The sequence below is a fragment of the Camelus bactrianus genome, chromosome 4 (assembly GCF_048773025.1).
Source record: "Camelus bactrianus isolate YW-2024 breed Bactrian camel chromosome 4, ASM4877302v1, whole genome shotgun sequence".
Taxonomy (NCBI): Eukaryota; Metazoa; Chordata; class Mammalia; order Artiodactyla; family Camelidae; genus Camelus; species Camelus bactrianus.
Window position 1 is genome coordinate 17,501,883 of NC_133542.1, and position 19,061 is coordinate 17,520,943.

The following is a 19,061-nucleotide window of genomic DNA, read 5'->3' on the forward strand; positions in this document are numbered from 1 at the left end:
AATGTTCACTTAAGATTTTCTCTTAAATGGTTAGACATAGTTCCTTTAACTGTTACATATGTGGCATGATCTTCCCAGTCCCCAGACCCTTCTATTGGTGCTTTTTTAGATCGTCATTGTGCTCCTGAAAGTATTGTGCCCAGAACTGGACACAGTGTTCCAGACACGACCCAACAGAATTCAATGTCAGGTTAAGAAAGAAACGATTTTATTTTATATGAATTGTTAGAAAGCATGGTCTCCTCTAGTTTCCATTCCTCAAAATGTATAAACTAAGAGTAGACGCTTTGGTAAAAAGTCCAAACAGTACAGATAGGTATGAAGAAGACAGCAGGTCTCTGAATTCGTACTGCCGAGGTTATCACTCAGCTTCTTTCCAGAAAAACTATGAACATTAAGCACCAATATGTTATCCACACACCTACACCCTTATTTTACATATGTTTCTGATTTCCAGTTTTACCACAATCATTCCATATTGGCGCATAAAGTTCTTATTTATTTGAATTGGTGCCCCTTAAACTCCCTCCCACCACTGAGAGTTTTAGCCATTCCTAAGCTTTGGCCTATTATAAACAACTCCAGGATGCACCAAGGCTAGTTTGTTAAGTATTTTCTGGTCTCAAATGTAACTCTGCTGTCCCAGCCTTCTCCACTCTTTTTTGATTAACACTCTGCATATGAACTATTCTGGTTGTCTCATCATCAAAATCAGGAAAAACAATGCAAAACAGAAATGAGCAGCTCACAATGCCAATAGTTTCTAAGTAGTTGCAGATGTACTAATCAGCAGCTCTGCACTCTTCCAAGGGACTGAGTCACTGAGCTAGAACTTTGCCATCATGCCCATAATCCACAGGGAAAACTTCGAAGTGCTCAAAACTAATCACAATGTCACTTATTTTTGTAGCTGAAAAAAAGAAGTGAAATATCATAGAAGTGTGAAGCGTTCCAGGAAGAAATGGTCAGCAGTCCTCAAGAATGAGGTATGAGAAAAATTATATTAATTTGCTTTGTTTAAGGAATGAATGATAGGTAACCAGAATACTGTATACGCCATTTGGAAGTCTGAAAATGAGGTTGCAAAGAAAATGCCATTTTGGCCTTGACATCCTCAGACATCTACCAAGAATGAAGGAGCGTAAGGTATAATATATGTTACACAGATTCACTAGGTCCTCTGTGGATCTTTCATGTGCAAACAGTTGAAACCACTTCATCAGAGAATCCAAGAACTGTACTCACATGTAACCCAAACCGATCAGTATTAATTCTGAAGGGTAACGGGTTTATTTTGTTGTTCACCATTAGCAGCTTATTATTGTGAAGACAATTTCTTAGACACAAACACATTCACTCTACAGACTCTTTAAACAGACAAGAGATATATCACTGAAGGACCCAGTAACAGACCATAGTGAGGAGGAGTAATTCTGAGGGGAAAATGCTCTTCCTATGATAGAAAACAAAACACATTCCTATAAAATTGACAATAAAAAACAGAAGCAAGCTTTCATTTTCTTTATTACAAAACAAAAATCATAAAAAGGAGGAGAAACAAAGTCAAATATCAAGTTAAAAAATATCTGACACACTGTAATGTGTCTACGTAGTCCCTTAAATAATTTAAGACTCTGTATTAAACACCCAGCTTTCCCCAAGTTGTTGCAAACCCAAGTATGGTTCTGACTGTACAGTCATTAATGACCTTTTAAACAAAATAAAGATGGAACTCAAAGAAAACTCTTCTTAATATTACCGTCATAACTTTTGCTACATTACCAAGAAACTGTTTTCAAGAACTGGATCTAAGTATATTTTTATAACAACGTTACCATTTGATTATATTCATTGTAGAAAAATGTGAAGACACAGAAAATTTAAGGAAAGAAAGTATACAGCATCCCTCCCTCCAAATACAACGACGAAAGATTACATTTTTCTAGTCTTTGTACATATTTATGTAGAATTTTAAAACAATTAGTAATGTAAAATGCATACATACCCTTTTTTCATTTCTTATTGTACAGGAACTTTTTCTTTAGTACAGTAAGTGTGAAAACATGATCTTCAGCTGGCATCTTCAAAATCTAATTAGAGCTAACTACAATTTACCTCCAGTTGCTGGATATTCAGATTGTTTTGAATATTTGCTAATACTGTTAGACATCCCTCTTTATACATAATTATTTGTATCTCTGATAATTTCTTAGAGATAAATTCCTAGGAGTAGAGTACCCAGCACAAAGGAAGTACTTTTAAGCCTTTTGGTACATTTTACCCAACTGCCCTCCAAAAAGATTGTACCAGTTTACAGTCACAAAAATAAATAGCCTAAGAGTCTCATTTCTTCTTCGTATTCCTTGGCAACATAGGAAACTGGATGTTACTGCCCACCCTTTGTTACAAATTTATTGGGAGAATGGTGAATCATGTCTTCTTGTCTTTTTTTCTAAAGTGTAAGAATCTTCCCACATGTTTACTGGTCATTTGCCTTCTTTCTGTTACTTGAAGCAGTCCAAGTCTTTTAGAGGACATCTCTGATGTGACAGTGTCTTGTCTTATTGCTTGTTCGTCCTTAATGGGCAAGGGCATGAAAGCTACATATCTCTTCGATATTTTCTCAAGTTAAGCAGGAATTCCCCAAATGACTGGAATTAGAAGGTCTCATCTTCTAGGCAGCCATGCTATTTTAATGTCTTGGTAACAAAACAGAAAACTGGGCCATATTCTGAAAGGAAGAAAGTAGGCACAGATTATGATTAACCAAGCACCTACGTATAGGGAGAGACGTTCATGCTTTGTGGGGGCGTGATAGTCACCTGGAATGCTTGTCCACAGAGTTTGATTTTATAGAGTGAGGACTCCTGGGATATACATTCAGTAAGCGCTCCAGAAAATTTTCATGTCCACCAAAATTTAAAAATCACTAAGCAGATGTGGGACTGAGCATAACTCCTTAACTTCTGTTAGCTTCTCATTTTCTTTTCCTGCAAAGTGAGTTCAGAATATCTGTCTCAGAGGACTGTTCTGATCCTCACTTATCTCCACCCCCTTGACATTCTCTAGGACACATGTTACATACACACCAACCCCCAGTCTGGACTATTGTTTATATGCAACCTCCCTCATTCTCCTTATACCACTAAAAAGTCATTGAAACTTTAATGTTAGTATCTCCAAGTAGAATAGTATCTTCTTCATTATCCCAGGTCTTATGTATCTGTGTAAACCACAGCTTGACATACAGTGGGTGCTAAGTATCTCTGAATTGAATTAGTGAGTGAATTAATGATACACATTTCAGTGCTGAGAGAATTGAAAATACTACCCCAGAACACGGGATTATTACTGTGCTGTTCCTTAATGCTGCAGAATGGAGGCCATGATTCTCAATTTTGTCTAGAGCAGCAGCTCTTCATTTTCTCTCTTTAGATCACATTTCCCTTTGAGACTAAGGAAAGCTATGCAGATGAACCCTCTTTAAAAATGCATACATACAGAAACACAATTTTATATACACTTTAAGAAGCTTTATAGGAGTCAAGAACACCAGTTTCTACTATTTAAACATTTTTCCTTAAAAATGAAGCTGAAATAATGAATTTATTGCATGAGAAATTGTCTTCTAAAGTTTAAGAGACTATGGTCAAAATGGGGTCAGAAACCTTAAACAATATGAAACACACTATTGCACCTTGCAGGTAACATTAGCCTCTTCAGCAGCAGAAGAGTGAGTCACATTTCCTGCCAATCAACAGTGTGTTTATTTAGACAAGCCAAAGTCATGCTGCTCTGCTGCGTTACACTCACCATATTCAGCCAGATGTAACCATTTCTAGTTTAAACGGACATTCTTCAATTCTTAGAACTTATTTTCTGTTTCTTCATCATTATAAGGGCGCTTGAATTTCAGTTATGATGAAATACTTCATGAGGGAAAGGGGCTGTCACTTACTCCTTAAAGAACACTCATCTTCTGAGTATACAGCTTAAAACCAACAGGTATTTGTCTCCTGCTCCTTATGGACTTAAAAGTCTTGTAGGGAGGATAGATTACCAATTCCAATATTCCTGACTTTGCCAGTCCTCAAGACTCAGAGGCACCTAATTATTACAGTGTTCTGAGTCTGCTTATACCAGCTTGCAAAAAGCTATGCGTGTCACTTCCTAGTTTAGCACTGGTAACTTGAAATTGGCGCTGCTGGACCATTTATACCATATTAATCAGCAAACCCTAGAAATCATGGCTCCTCAATGCCCAACAGTCAGCAGTCATTTACTGCCGCAGTGTCCTCATCAGACTAAAATTGTGGCTCTCATTCCAGGGCTCCTTGGTGGTAATTCAGGTAGGGAGGGCTTTATCAGCTTTTCCAATCTTCTCTCAACTACTTGTCATAAGACCTAAGAGTAGAGGTGGGTTCTAGGAGACCTTAGGATGGCTACTCTCTTTGGATACCAGGTGAATGTAACATCTGATCAGTTTGAGTCACAGAATGTCTAGATAAAAACTACACATTTCTAAGCTCAGCAGCCAGTTTAAATTATATTCTGGGAGTTAATACCAGAGCAGAAAGGCTACCAATCTGCAACCCATCTCATGTTTATCATTTAATTACTGTCTTAATTTGATGCAGCATTAACCGTAAAAGACATTCCCTGGCACCATCACCCATGCTTTGGCTTTATGCACAGATCTGTCAAAGAGAAAACAGCTTTGTCCACAATATAATCCATGTGCAGAGCAAACACTATCATCTTCTGAAGTAAGACCTAGGGAGACACTGCAATGCAGGACGATGTCAAGAACCTGACAGACCAGGTGAAATTCTCCACACTTCAGCTTCCAACGGCCTTACACTACCAGCCAGAATATATGGCTATTCAGTTTCACAGATGGGTAGTATGGTAGTAAATGGCATGAAAACTTGTAGAAAATATCTAAGCTAGTATAAAATACGGGAGGAGACAGACCAAAGGTAAAAGGCAAATAAGAGAAGAGGGAAGCTGAGGGTCTGTGGGAGTGTCTGCTTGCAGACGGCTGAGGGTACTTACCTTGAGGTTATGGAGGGTTTCTGACCACTCCACGGATCCTATCTGAGGTATAGTACTTAGAAGTAAACTTTTGGCTTTATTGGCATTTTCTTTCAGGGTCTTTAAGACCCGGTCCACTGAAACCTAGAGAAACAACAGCACAGGATGTTACCAGCAATTTAAAATTCCACTGCTTTTTAAGAACATTTCCTTGAGTTCCTACCTGATCTGTTGAAGTCAGTTTACTCCAGTTTCAATCCCCTGAGCCCAAGTTCTGCATTCATCAGGGAAAAGGTCTTGGAGAAACCTAATGACATCTATGAAAAGCACTGCTGGTTTTCAATATGGTGTCTGAGAAACTGTCTCAGATGTGCCAGGTATTGGCATGTTCTAGAAAGATGTGGCACTTCTCCCCATGTCCACAGAGCGGATTCCAGTTTTAAAACTGTTGCTATACCGAATAACCAATTAGAAGATAAGTACATATCTGGTTTCTTCTAAGAATACTTGGAAGAAAAAAATCATCTATGATATTTGGGATAACTAGAAAATTGACCTTTGCCTGGATATATTAAGGAATAATTGTTGGAATGTGATAACAATAATGTGGTTATGCTAGATGTCTTCTAAAATGTTTATGGAGAAAATTATGGATCAGAGTATAGATGAAATATGATTGGCCTTAAGTTGATATGTTTATGGTTGAAGCTGGATGTTGGAATCACGGAAGCTCATACTGTCATCTGCTTTTGTGTGTGACTGAAATTGCTTCATAAGGAAGCTGGAAAAAGTTGAGTGTAAAACATGTGATCAGAGGAGAGTACTTGTCATGCTTCATAAAGCTTAGAGGAAATGAAGATTCAGGGACACAATGATTACACCTTTCTTTCTGTTTCCTGGAATATCAAGTCGAGACCCCACCCACAAACAGTGGATGTGTTTAGAACAAAGTGATGCGTACCGTAGCAGAGGGGAGTCTCACGACTGCAGGAGGGGATCACAGCACAAAGCAGTGACCAGCTGGGTGCCTGCCAGGTACTTGTACAGACATGTTTTAAGAGGAATCTTCAAATGCAGGGCCATGAAGCATCTAAGAGATTTACCTTATATTTTATTCTTTTCCTCACACTTTTCCTGTGACTAATATTTCTGTATAGATTCTGACCTCTTTTTTCTTGTTTCTGCTGTTGCACTTCACCCAAAATGTCCTTCCTGCTAACCTTCTCACAGCAACCCCCCACCTCTAGTTCCATCATATCCACCATCTGATGATCACCCTCTTAGGAACCAGCACTTTTCTAGGTGCTCTACATTTATCATTTGGTTTAATTCTCCCAGTAATTCTGCAAGGTCAAAAAAAATGTAACTAAACAACCTCCACGTATCACCTCTGCCTCCACTCTGCAGAAGAGCAAATGGGTTAAATAACTCACCCAGTAATACAAGTACAAAGAACAGTAGGAATTAAAAGAGTTTAGGCAACTCGAAAACCTTTTTGCCACCATGCCAGGCTGCACATCTGGTTTAAAGCACAGTGACACACATAGCTGGTTGAGACCATGCCATCTTTGTGCTTTCCTTGTGGCATTTAACATTATTTGCCTTCATGCCTTACCATTTACACAGAGCTTAGTTTTTCTGCTCTTAATTGAAGTAGCTCCAACTGACTGCTTTCCAAACCTCATGTGGCCTACTGAAGGAAAGCACCGTTAGCTCTGCAGAGGACACAAATGTTACTCGACTGAGCAGAAAGCCACAGGCAGGAAGCAGTCTGCTCTCGGGGAGTGGCAGAGGCTGGGGTCGCCTATAAATTGGAAGCAGTCTCTCAACACTATGAAGCTAAGCTGTCCCTTAGGTGACCAAAGCTGCCAAGTCAGAGATTATGCTGTGTCAGGATTTGCAAATCTCTTACATAACAAACATCCTAGTAGTTTAACAACAGTTCGTTACACTGAGGAGTCAGGATATGGCATTCATGAAAAATAAAGAACCTGTGTTCATCCATGACCTGAACTCCATACCCTTGGATGGATAAGCAGCTAGAATATCTTATCCTGTTTGACATGAGATTGGATAGTGAAACAAGCAGCTCTGAGATGGTGGTAAGGTCCCCTTGGAGAATGTGTCGACTCACCTAACTGTGCTCAAAACAGCCATCCTTGCACTTACTTCTTCCTTCAAAATTTCTTGACTGTATTTTTTTCCCCTTTTTATTTTTAAGATGAGATAAATGACAAGACAAATGATCTGGTTTCTTCAAGTAAAATGTGAAGAACGAAAAGGAAGGGAGGGAATATTAAAGAGATTTAAGAGGCATAATATTCAAATGCAGTATGTGGAATATAAGGGATCCTGATTTTAACAGTTAAAAATTATGAGATGAGAGAAAATGTGAAAAGTCTGGATGTTTGATTATATTACGGAATTAATATCAATATTTTTTCATACAATGGTGGTGTGGTTTTTAAAATTTCATTTTAAAGGAGAGGCCTTTTAGAAGAACTTACTTCAACATATGGGGGTAGGGGAGAGAAGAAGGGGGGAGGGGCAACATAGGTGACACAAGGTCGGCCATGACTGGTAACTGTGGGAAGCTGGCTGATGGGTGACTGGGGGCTCACTACAGACGCCCTACTTCTGTAGATGTTCTGTTTTTCTCAGTGGCCCAGTGTCCTCAGATACCAGCTGGACCTTGTTGTCTTTCCCACCTAAGAAACCTCATTGACCTCCCATCCGAGATCCTTACTTGGTCTCCATGGCCCTGCCTCCCTCTCTCCCCCTCCTCAAGTGTGCCCATCCTTCCCATCTCACTTAAACCAGGAAGGCTTCCTGGACAAGTATCTGGATGGGCCAACTGAATATGTGCTTCTGTATCTCACCACACTTGTTTCTTTATAAGCCTGAGCTTTCTCATGTTGGTTTGCTTCACCTCTACCAAGCCCCCCCAAAACCCAGAATGCTGGCTGGCTTCTTATGGACTTGTCTGTCTGCTGTCGTATTCTTACATGAAGCACAGTACCCAGCCATGGTAGGTTAAATAGAAAGATAGGAATATAGACTCCTCTTACCAGGAAGAGGTCAGGAATAGTACGTTCTTCCCTACATAATAAACAGTAGCACAGCATAAAGAACTTTAAACCAAAAGACATGTTTATCCTTAAAATAAGGGCCAAGCCCCAGTGATTCCCAACACACCTACATGCTTACAGTGTACTCTATAAAAGTGTCTTTTTCTTTTCTATGAAGACTTTTGTCCTCATTTTCCAATGTGAACTACAGAAAATATCTGGTAATACCCAGTGACTGTGTATAAAAAGCTGGCTTTAAAACTCGGCAGAAAGGCACTTTCTGGAACTAATGTAATAGAAACAGAGTTAAGACACTCTCTTAATGGCTCTCATGGCACATGGAAACCCAGGCCACACATGCTCAGAAAAGAATTCCACCTACCGCTTCCTCATGCTCCTTCCAGCAGTCGTAATCTGTTGCCATGGCAATACTTGCATAGCACATCCCAGCCTCCTTAGCAAGAACCACCTCTGGAACTGTGGTCATGTTGATAACATCCGCCCCCCAGGTTCGGAACATGAAGCTTTCCGCCCGGGAGCTAAAACGAGGTCCCTCGATTGTGATCATTGTCCCTTTTGAGTGGCACCGGAGTCCTAGCTTCTTAGCAGTTTCTATGAGGACCTAGGACAGAAAGAACCAAACTCAAAACATACAAACAAAAGTGCAGCTTTATTTTTTCCCTGATGTTCAACAAGTTAATTATTTCCTTAAAGATTTTTACTATAAATACCTAGTACCTGCAGGCCCTCAAAGAGAACCTGGAAGACCACAGAGGGGTGCTTCCTAGATCCTTACCTGTTTACATAATCCCATCCCACCCCAGCCCCTTGCACATATAGCTCACAGCTACAAGAGCACACCAGGCATTTGCTTACATGCTTCAATCTCACTTCTTAACAGTTTTAAGAGACTAACATGGATTGTGAATGTGGACTTGAGTCTGAGCTCTTAACCTCTAAGGCTAAACTGAAGTGCCACTCCTGACTCACATCTCAAAGAGATGTGCAGAGGACTGCTTCCATGCTCCTGAGAAACTCGTTCTCATTGCTCTTTTACACAAAACCTGAGGACTTTTGTGAAAGCTTTTTTTTGGGTAGGAAGTAATTTTATAGTGTCTTTTGCCTGCTGCTTCTCTAAAGACATACAGTAAAAACAGAATGGGGCTATGCTGATTTTTTCTGTCCAGAAATAAACTTATCTTGGCATTCTGCTAGTAACTACCCAGAAACATATACAGTTGATCCTTGAACAACACAAATTTGAGCTGTGTGGTCCACTCATATGGATTTTTTCCAGTAAACACATACTACAGTATACACGATCTGTGGTTGGCTGAATCCCTGGATGCAGAACTGCAGATACAGAAGGCCAACTGTAAAGTTATACTCAGATTTTCAACTGCATGGTGGGTCAGTGCCTCAACTCCCAATGTTGTTCAACAGTCAACTATATATCTAAACTCATATTTAAAAACTTAACCTGCCTTTTTTTTTCCCCCTTAAACAAGTAAAAAATGTGCACAGAGACTCATCAACATGCGGTGATATATGTGAAATAGCTCCCTTCAGCCCTTGGCTTTGGATCTAGATTTTTGAGACCAGAGTGAGGTTAAGGTGACCTAGTTGTTAACTGTAAGAAAACTAGTTTTACACCATTATGCATGGCTGAACGTAAAAGCTAAAATCTATTTTCCACATGCAGGTGTTAAAGTTACTTGAACAATTAACATGTTTAGATATTTGTACTAAGTTATTTTATAAAGTAGATTTTTCTAGCCAGTTTGCCTCTGATAGTACTTCTGACCTACTGGGTTGTACTGGACTTTCAGATCTGGGGTTATAAGAAAAGGACCATGCATGGACCAAGGGATGGACTTGTGAATTGTGGTGGTCATTTTTATTCTCTGAAAACTAAAGCTGAGATTCCTCGCTTTATGCCACCACTTTTGTAGGGCTGCCCTCTTTGTTCTGAGATCCTGATATAATCCTGAAGAGGAAGCTGGACACCTAATGGCTCAAAGGCAAATGATACCAATCAGACAATTTATAGGTTATTAATAATAACTTAATTCATAAAAAAGCAGTTACTAGTCCCTGGATGTCTCATAACTGACAGGCATCACTTATAGCAGTTTGTAAGTAAATAACTCTTTTATCCCTCACAGACCTACGAGGTACATGTTATCATTACTCCATTTTACAAATGAGGAAACAGAAGCCAGAGATTCTGGTCCAAAGACTACAACAATTAAGCTGAAGGGTAGGGACCTGATCCCAAGTAACCTGGTACCAGATTGTACACTCGGGACTAACATGCTATTCCAAATTTTTAAAAAGGTATCCTGACAGCAAAATCAAAATTTTGAGTGATTCAGCTTACAAATGACTGGAGGCGTTATTAGCAAAGGGAAACAATGCTTCGTAAAACCTAGCATAAGGAGCAAACTGGAGAGGGGAAGAGAGACCACATGCTTGGCCAACTAATCTAACTCTAGATGCCACCCAAGCCCTCATCATGTTATTTTGGTGCAACTTCTAAAAGACTACAAACCTCTCTTGTTTTCGGGCAGAATGGCTCAGCCATTGGAATATGGCACACTCCTCTGGCACAGGAATGACTTCCGTCATAGAAGGACTGAGGCCTTATGGTGGTCCTACAAAATAAAATAAAAAAGGTTATTTTTTAAAAAGCCATCTCTCTACCCTCTGGGGGTTGGTGAGTCAGTTGTATCTGGGGCGACATCTTGGTCCTCACTCCAGAATGAATAGCTCTGGATAAGCTGAAGGCAACTGTTAACAGGAATTAAAGTGTCTGTGGTCTGGTGGCTGTGGCAGGATAACCACTGGACTACAGATGCAGCTCCACTGTGGGCTCAGGAGAGCGGGAAAAACACTTAAGGATTCAATATGAAAACTCTCCATCATCTTGTATGTAAAGGATTGTATAGTGAGCCGTGTTATACCATGTTACATGTCTATCACCTGGATTCAACAATTTCCTACATTTTTGTCAAACTTGCTTCCTCTGTTAGCTTCTCTGTGGTTGCAAATCCAAGACTTGTGTCACTTCACTCCTACTTCAAATGGACCAAAATATGTGGATTATGTTCCATGGCAATGTCATTATCACATCTAATAAAGATGACATTAATTTGTCAGAATCACCTAACACATATATCAAATTTCCCTGATGTCCTCAAAAAAATTTTTTTTTCTTTTTAAACTATTGCTTTGTTAGTTAGCTTCAGGTTCCAAACAAGGTCCAGTCCTTGCATTTGACTGTCCTGTCTCTAAACTGAGAGTAATTCCTGCCCTCTACCCCCAACTTTTTTTTTTTTTAAGCTTTGGACCCATTGAAGAAAGTAGCCTTTCATCCTGCTTCACATTGCAGAATCATCGGTCTCTCTGCTGATTTGATTAGCTTGTTCCACTACCCACTATAATTAATTCTGAAGTCTCATAAAAGTTCCAGTGTTCAACTTTTGGTAAAATATTTTTGAATCCACAAAAGAGATGCTAAAATTAACCCACTGCCAAGTCACTCAGCAATTTCTCACCCAAAGTTTTCAGAATAAAGCACTTTCTATGTCCATTATAGTGTTCTAAACTTGAACTCATGAGTAATATAGGAAAGAGTCCTCGTTTTCCTAGAGAGGGGAGAGAAGGCGGGGGCGAGGCAAAGGAGACCAACAGTGGAAGGTACATCACTTCATGTCTACTTCTGGGGGTGGGAGGGTAGGGAACAGCATGGAGAAATATACTGGTTCAGTTTGCACAGCTGGCATGTCCACCTACCAAAGTTAAACTGTTACTTCCTCCCTGTCACAGTCAACAGTGACACCAGCTGGCACCAAAGCCACTTTGCTCAGAGATGAGGCCTCAAGAGCTCAGGAGCAATGAAAACGCAGTCAGTGCTCCTCCCAATGCCTTGTCATATGTGTCTTAAAGGAAAGGCTAAGTTAATCCCCAGGCAATTCCAGTTTGGGTTGAAGAACAGGTCAAATGACTGTTCCAGCCTGTGTAAACAGGCTTTTCTCTTTTTGTAAAATTGACCAATAAAATGGTGCCACGTATCCCAGCTCTGGCTTGGTTTCAGCCTTCAGTGAGTCAAGTATTAGCAACAATCCCATTTACAACCAAAAACAGGGCCACAAAACCCTTCAGTGGTTAGACCCCAACAGGCATCTGTGCATCAACAGTCCCAGCTTATCTCTGTCCCTCTCTTCTGTCTCCACCTCTTCTTTGCCTAATCACTCCTCCCTGTGTTCTGAACATTTACGTTAAGGAATAACAATACTTACGTTTTATGTTATGCTATATACATGCAACACTGCCTACAGTTTTAATTCCCTCTCAAGTGGAATATTTTACATTTTTCTCTTTAAACAAAGCTCCCTAACTACTCCCTCTAAGGATTATAGCAAACTGCTGTATCTTTTTGTTTCTTTGTATACTTCAAAATGTAGTGTTCACCCACCCATTTATGAGTGTTATGAGGATTAAGTGAGTTACGATGTCCAGATATCCCACAGCAGCTCAGAAGTGAGGTCTGGGCTAGAGACAGAATTGGGAGTCAGCACCGAGAAGCTGTAGCTGAGAATGGGGCCTCAGAGCACCCAACCTTGTAGGAGGGGTAGCCCCGAGGAAGAATTGGGGACTGTCATACCAGTATTTCTAATGGTTTCAGGGTTATACCATTAAGATCTGGGGAGGGGCTGGTGAGAAACACCTCTTCCTACAGCCTGTCTGCCTCTGTGGTGCTTTGCACAACTAACTCAAATATCAGCATGTTCAAGGAAAAGTAATGATCTAATCTTAAATCACTATATATACTCCTATACAGCAATAAAATGATGAAGCATGATTATGCTGCATGAAATTCAGACCAAGAGCAAAGGGATTTACCATCGCAGGTGAAGTGATGAGGGATACCACCCAAGGGAAAGTCCAAAATGAAAATAAGTGTAATTTTAAGATCTCCTATCCTTCCTCTGAGGGTTTTTATCAGAGAAGTGAAAGCCTCTACAACTCAGCAAGAAGCCAGGAATAAACTTGCCAGGAACGTTCCACAGGACCGTTACCTGATTGAGGCTGCATTGACGGGGATTCCTGCCTGTTCGCTCCCAATTTCCAGTCAAAAGAGCTCTTCTATAAAGAGAATAGCAGTTCACCCTCATGTGGAGTTTTCTAAGGGATTTGGAGAGAATATAGGAAATGCTGTTTTGTACCTGGATCTGAATCTTACCGATTTTTTGTGTCATCTTAAGCAAATTACTTAACTTACCCGAGTTCTTCATTCATAAGGTTATTAGCAACGTCCACACTTACACCTTGTTTAAATATGAAAACAGGGCCGCAAAAACCATCCTCATCCCAATAGACTGATGCAATAGCACCTCCATTTAGTTTATCAAATGTGTGCATCTGGGGATAGATAACTGTTGTAATGTGCTGCTGCTCCTGTTGCCCTGAGGACCACCGTGGGAACAGAGCCAGCATCCCGCACAGTATTCAAGTCACATTACAGATGGATGGAGGTGCAGCAGAAACAAGCATATGGAGCAGATCAGCAGAAAACACCTGCAGGTTTTCTTGAGATCTGCAGCAGTGCCCAGGTGAGCACCTTTCCCTGAGGAAAAAGGGGCCCTTAATGGAATCTGTTTTTTCTTCCATCAAAAGAGAACTGAATTCCTGGACTGTAGGACAGAATTAGCCTTAGACAACGCCCAACTGGCTGGATCTGTGTTCCAGCTTGGGACCAAGAAGAATGAGAAGGATCACACACCTCCCGGAAGCAACCTAGACCCAAGGACGAGAGCGTGTAGGGGTGGTGGCCTCTGTCCCACCAAGCTGTGAAAATGGCACACGGTGGCGGGTATCCAACCGAGTATCCACATCACAATGCCCAGAACCTATGAATATGTGACTTTACATGGCAGATGGAATTAAGGTTGTTAACTGGATGGACTTTGACTATTCTGGATTCATCTGGCCCCAGGTGGGCCCAGTGTCACCCCGGGATCCCTGACATGTGGAAGAGGGAGGCAGAAGAGTCAGTGTCAGAGTGATGCAAAGGACTCAACCTGCCACTGCCGGCTTTGAAGATGGAAGGGGCCCACAAGCCAAGGAATGCAGGGAGCAAAGAGCAAGGAAAGCGTCTCCAGAAGGGAATGCAGCCCTGCTGACACCTCGATTATGGCCCAGTGACATCCATGTTAGACTCCTAACCTGCAGAATTAGATAATACATTTGTGCTGCTTAAGGCACTTAGTTTGTGGTAATTTGTTACAGCAGCAATAGGAAGCTAATATACGTGCTCACATGATTTAACAAGGGATCTGATGCAAAAGTCTGTACCCAACTTGTGTTTCACTCAGTGAACCCTCCTAGCAAGGCAAGGGGACTGCTAATTTCAGCACCCATAGGCTGGGACACCCATTGGAGACAGACTTCAGGAACTGCCTTATCTGCTGGCTTCACCACTCACTTGCTATCTGTGCCTCTGGGAAAGTCACTCTGACCTCCCTGCACCTCAGACTGTATCAGTCTTATACCACCTAACTTACACTGTCAACGTGAAGACTAAATGAGAACGTGTGAGTAAATGCTCGGCCCTAGTAACTACCATCCATGGAATATCTACTTCTGTACTCTTCTCTCTGCCTGCCTCAGAGTGTGACACGTGCATGGGGCTCAAATCAGCGGTACTCCCTAAACAGCGATACGTGCTGAGAAAAGTTAGGGTACAAACTATCCATGAAGAGTGAAGCTGACAAAGTTATTCTGTGCACTGGCAAGAGAAATGAGTTCAAGACAGTCAAGGAGAGAACACTGGGCACTTTCAGACACAGCAGAGGAAGAAAGCCCAAAGACTGACCGGTTGGTTCTTTCTGGATCAAGACCCTTGAATCGGGCCAGCAACAGCCATCTATTAGTATTTTTCCTCTGAATCGCAAACCAGATGAGGGAAAACACCTGTCTCACAGCAGAAGCCTCATACCTCCAAGGTGGTTTTAGAGCACGGCACACGTCCACAAGCCTCAGCACGCAGAAACAGAAGGCACTTAATTTACTGGCAAAGCGGAGCCAAACGGCCACTCATAAGGAGCATGGTTTTGGGGAAATGATTCTACCCACATCACTTCAAAGCTATCCAAACAGTTTATCTAATGAGTGCCCCTAACTGATGCTGAAGGAAAGGAAGAGAAAAAAATTCATGCTTATATGCTAACGAAGCAAAACTGCTCAATAAATAGGTAACATAGTTTTACCCTCTTGTTTTCCATTTTTCATGAGGTCTTGCTAAATGGAGCAGTAGTACAAGGGTAAAATCCCAGCTCTCACACAAGTAGTGACTAACAATCTGTGTGGGCCTCAGTTTTATCATCTGTAAAAGGGGATAATAAGGTATGTAAGGGAGGCCTCCTAGTGCAGTGATAATTAGCAGTACCAGAACAGTAAAGACTAGCAGCTTTGTTTCCACCATAGAGTATCAACGTATTAACATTAACAAATCCTTATTTACAGCTTCATGCCATCCCACAGGACGGTTGTTTGACCACTGCCTTAGGCTGTGCACTCAGGAAACGAATGCACACACCCTGGCACGTGTGTCTAGAAAAATGCACCATTTAGTGTGTTTATTCTTAGGATTGCAAACTGCAAAAGGGGAAGGCTGGTTGGAAAGGAATGAATATTTTAAACTTCAGTTATGGGTCAGGTTGCCTTTTATTAGGGTTCTAACCATCTTTACCAGCAATAGGAATGTGCATGTTAATTATCCAGGGCCTAATACCATCTCACAGGTGGGAAGAACTCAGTATTTTCTTTCCCTTCAGAATTATCCAGAAATAACTCGACTTTACATTCAAAAGACCAGAGGTGACCAGATAATAAACACTAACATTTCTCTGGGGAGATGGAACTGAATATGGATGCAAAGCACAAAAGCAATGGAAGAAACCACCACAAAGGGGACAAGACAGTTTTAAATACACATCAAAAATCACCATCAAAGACAAAAGGGAAAAAGGAAAAATATTACATCAAATTACAGGAAGAGCTGAGGAGCTGAGGTCTCCTGCAGAGACACCCCTTCTCCCCAGACTGTGCCTCTAACTCAGAAGTCTGCATATGAGCTGGTGCTCATCACCGCTCAGTTACAGATTCCGGGGCAGGCATTTTCAGAGGGTAGCAGATATTTGGGCTTGTGTTTCCAGCACTCTTGTAACTGTGTCTTCCTTTCTGTTATATTTTCAGTGAGTAGTATGGAAACCAGCTTTGAGGGGTGTCAAGATGGGAGAAGTAAACATTTTAAGAATTAACCCAGATAAGGGCAGTGTTGAGAGATGATGGGGTGGATTCAAGGCACATGTGGGCATGACTTGGAGACTAGATGTAGGGGTGACAGATCCACAGCAACGATCGCAGATCACTGGGTAGATGGCAGTGTGATACTACCAACTTAGCAACTTTCCAAGTGCAGAAGAGGGAGCTCGAGGCTAGGGAAGGTGTGGGGCTAGAAGACAACCAAGGGGGATAATTTAATCTTGAATTACAAAGTGTGAGCTATCTTTGGGACCTTGTCCTGATCTAGGAGCAAAATGCATCTCTGAGGGGAGGGTGGAAGCTGTATGTCCATGTATCAGGAGTGGTTGAGGTCATAGGCTTTGGAAATGAACCCAAATTCAAACCCTACAGGTCCCACTTACTAGCAAATGACCAGTATTCTTGAGCTTAAGTTCCTTCGACTATAAGCTGGGGAAACTATCCTTATATGCAGTAAATAGGGTTAACTGACTTGTGGCACCTGGTAGGAACTCAAACACTGGGAGCTTATAAGCATTTTTTAATTACAGTAAGGATATAAGGTGAGGAGATTAATAGGATTAGATTGCAGAGTGAACACAAGAAGAGTTAACCTCACACAGGGAGTAGCTGCCCCTACTTCAAGGACGCTATAGGCAGCAAGATGACAACAAAAGAACAGGGATGCAAGTAGCTGGGGAAAGGGAAGGGGCAGGAAGATGGTAAGTTTATCCTAACAGCATCTGTTTTCTTGTAAAGAGGCAACATTCTCAACCAAGAGCTATGGATATGGGCAGGAAGCTGTGAGAGAACAGTCCTGACAGGAACGAGAGAAGGAGCTTCCTGTACAATTCTTTATCATAAACCTCCATTTCTATTGATACGAATCCACACAGCTCAACCTCCCGGGCCTGTCCTTCCAAGGGTGGGTAAGAACTTGGTGCCGTGACACGGTGGGGGAAGCCCAAGGCAGGGCTGTGTCTTTGGAAGAGGGAAACAGACTGACATAATCCCTTACTGCGGTGGTTAGAGTGGGACTTTCCTGATGATTAAGCATGCATCACCAGCCAGAGCTCACCCGACCCCCACCCTCTCTCGATTCTAGCGAGAAAATAGGGCGGACATCAGAACTCTATCAGTCCAACACCCTCATTAGGCAGATGAGGACACTAAGTGACACAGGAATTTGGTGGCAGAGCCAGGGAACAATTTTAGATGTCCTCACTTCCAAGCTGGGGCTGCTTCTACCACACTCTTCAAGCAGAACCTAACCGGGGGCCTCAGGCCAACGTGTTGACAGCATTTTGCAGAAAACAACTGGCATTAGGAATTACATTCTGCTTTTTTTTAATTTTAAGTTTTTGGTCGTATTTTTCTCATTGTTAAAAAAAAACAACCCTTAAACATTCCTGATATAGGCCACTATTAAAATGAAACAGTCTTATCCTTGTCCTTAGGGATATGTTATCTAGCCTCACCTTGAGATAGTTCTGGTCTGCATCTTTTGTTTTTTTTTTAACTTAATGTAACATGGGCATCTTTCCAAACACTTTACAGATCTAACTGTTCTTTAGTACATGAATAGTAAATACGGTGAACTGAATTCCCTTCAATGATGATAATCAGGATTGATGGTGAAGAGAATGGTCATGTGTGGAAACTGCTGGAACCCCCTGCCCATGTGCATCTTCCATGGCATGGACCATGGACAGTTAGTAGTTTGGGGTGAAAGAGAGGCCATATAACCAGCTCCCCCCTCACAGACACATGGATTTGTAGGGGCATCTAACAGCAACTGGGTCGACAGTGGAGGGTATGTGTAACAGAAGGAAAACAGGAAGAGACAACAGAATGCCTCATGTTTTGAAAAAAGCAGCCAGTGGGAAACAGTCTTGCTTAGTCTAACGGCAAAAATCTCATTTCAGATCAGTTCTACACTCCACTTTATAGTGCATCGTTAAAGTCAGGCTTTAGAAGTGGGTTAGGTGTGGGATGCGAGGGATGGTTATGCCTTCAGCCTCAAGGCTGAAAAGCAGAAACAAAACAAAGCCAAGTAAATGCACAGCCATGCCTCTAAATTTCTCTAAGTCTTGTGTCAGAATTTGGATAGTCTTATATGGGGCTCTCACCGAGCCACAGGCAGGAGGATCCAGCCTCATCAAACACCTATCACTGATCCTGCTGGGCTCAAAGGAGAGAGGTGCTTCCATTACCAGAAAGGGACATAACAGCAGAATCCAATGAGCAAGTCAGGTTTGTTTTGTGAAGAACATTGCCCATGGGGCCCAGGACAAGAGTTAGGAAGCTTGTCATTGTGCAACACACACAGGAAAATAACAAGACAACATGTTCTTTAGGCATTTAAGTTTGAGATCCACATACATTTTCCTTTCTACAGCTGCCCTAATCACAAATGAGAGATTATTTTCACTTTGAGTATTAGTGAAGGTTATTTCCTTGCATGTCTGAGAAACAGATGCAAGGACTGACCACACCCCAAAATACTCGTAACCACTCCCTTCCCCACCTGTCTGCTGTCCTGATTTCTCCAGGTCAGTCACACCCAAGGATTCCCTTTTCACATGCCTAGGATTTCAAGTTTTCACAGGCTGGACTGTAGTATGAGCAAACCAAATGATTTTCAGAAGAGAG

The 19,061-nt window shown here is 41.6% G+C and overlaps 1 protein-coding gene across 2 annotated transcripts in view; it reads right to left on the reverse strand.

The window, feature by feature from the left end:
• Positions 1 to 1,506: 1,506 nt before the first annotated feature.
• Positions 1,507 to 19,061, reverse strand: part of MTAP (methylthioadenosine phosphorylase) — a 33,764-nt gene continuing 16,209 nt past the window's right edge. Inside the window, exons 5-9 of one of the 2 annotated variants that reach the window (XR_012506337.1) lie at positions 10,654 to 10,756; positions 8,485 to 8,724; positions 5,056 to 5,178; positions 2,823 to 2,990; positions 1,507 to 2,731 (exon numbers count right to left, since the gene is read on the reverse strand). Coding sequence is in view for 1 of the 2 variants with exons in the window: in XM_074361498.1 (XP_074217599.1) it covers positions 2,693 to 2,731; positions 5,056 to 5,178; positions 8,485 to 8,724; positions 10,654 to 10,756 (505 nt within the window). In the remaining variant the exon portion in view is untranslated. The remainder of the gene's footprint in view (positions 2,732 to 2,822; positions 2,991 to 5,055; positions 5,179 to 8,484; positions 8,725 to 10,653; positions 10,757 to 19,061) is intronic. The other variant, XM_074361498.1, reaches the window with a different exon arrangement.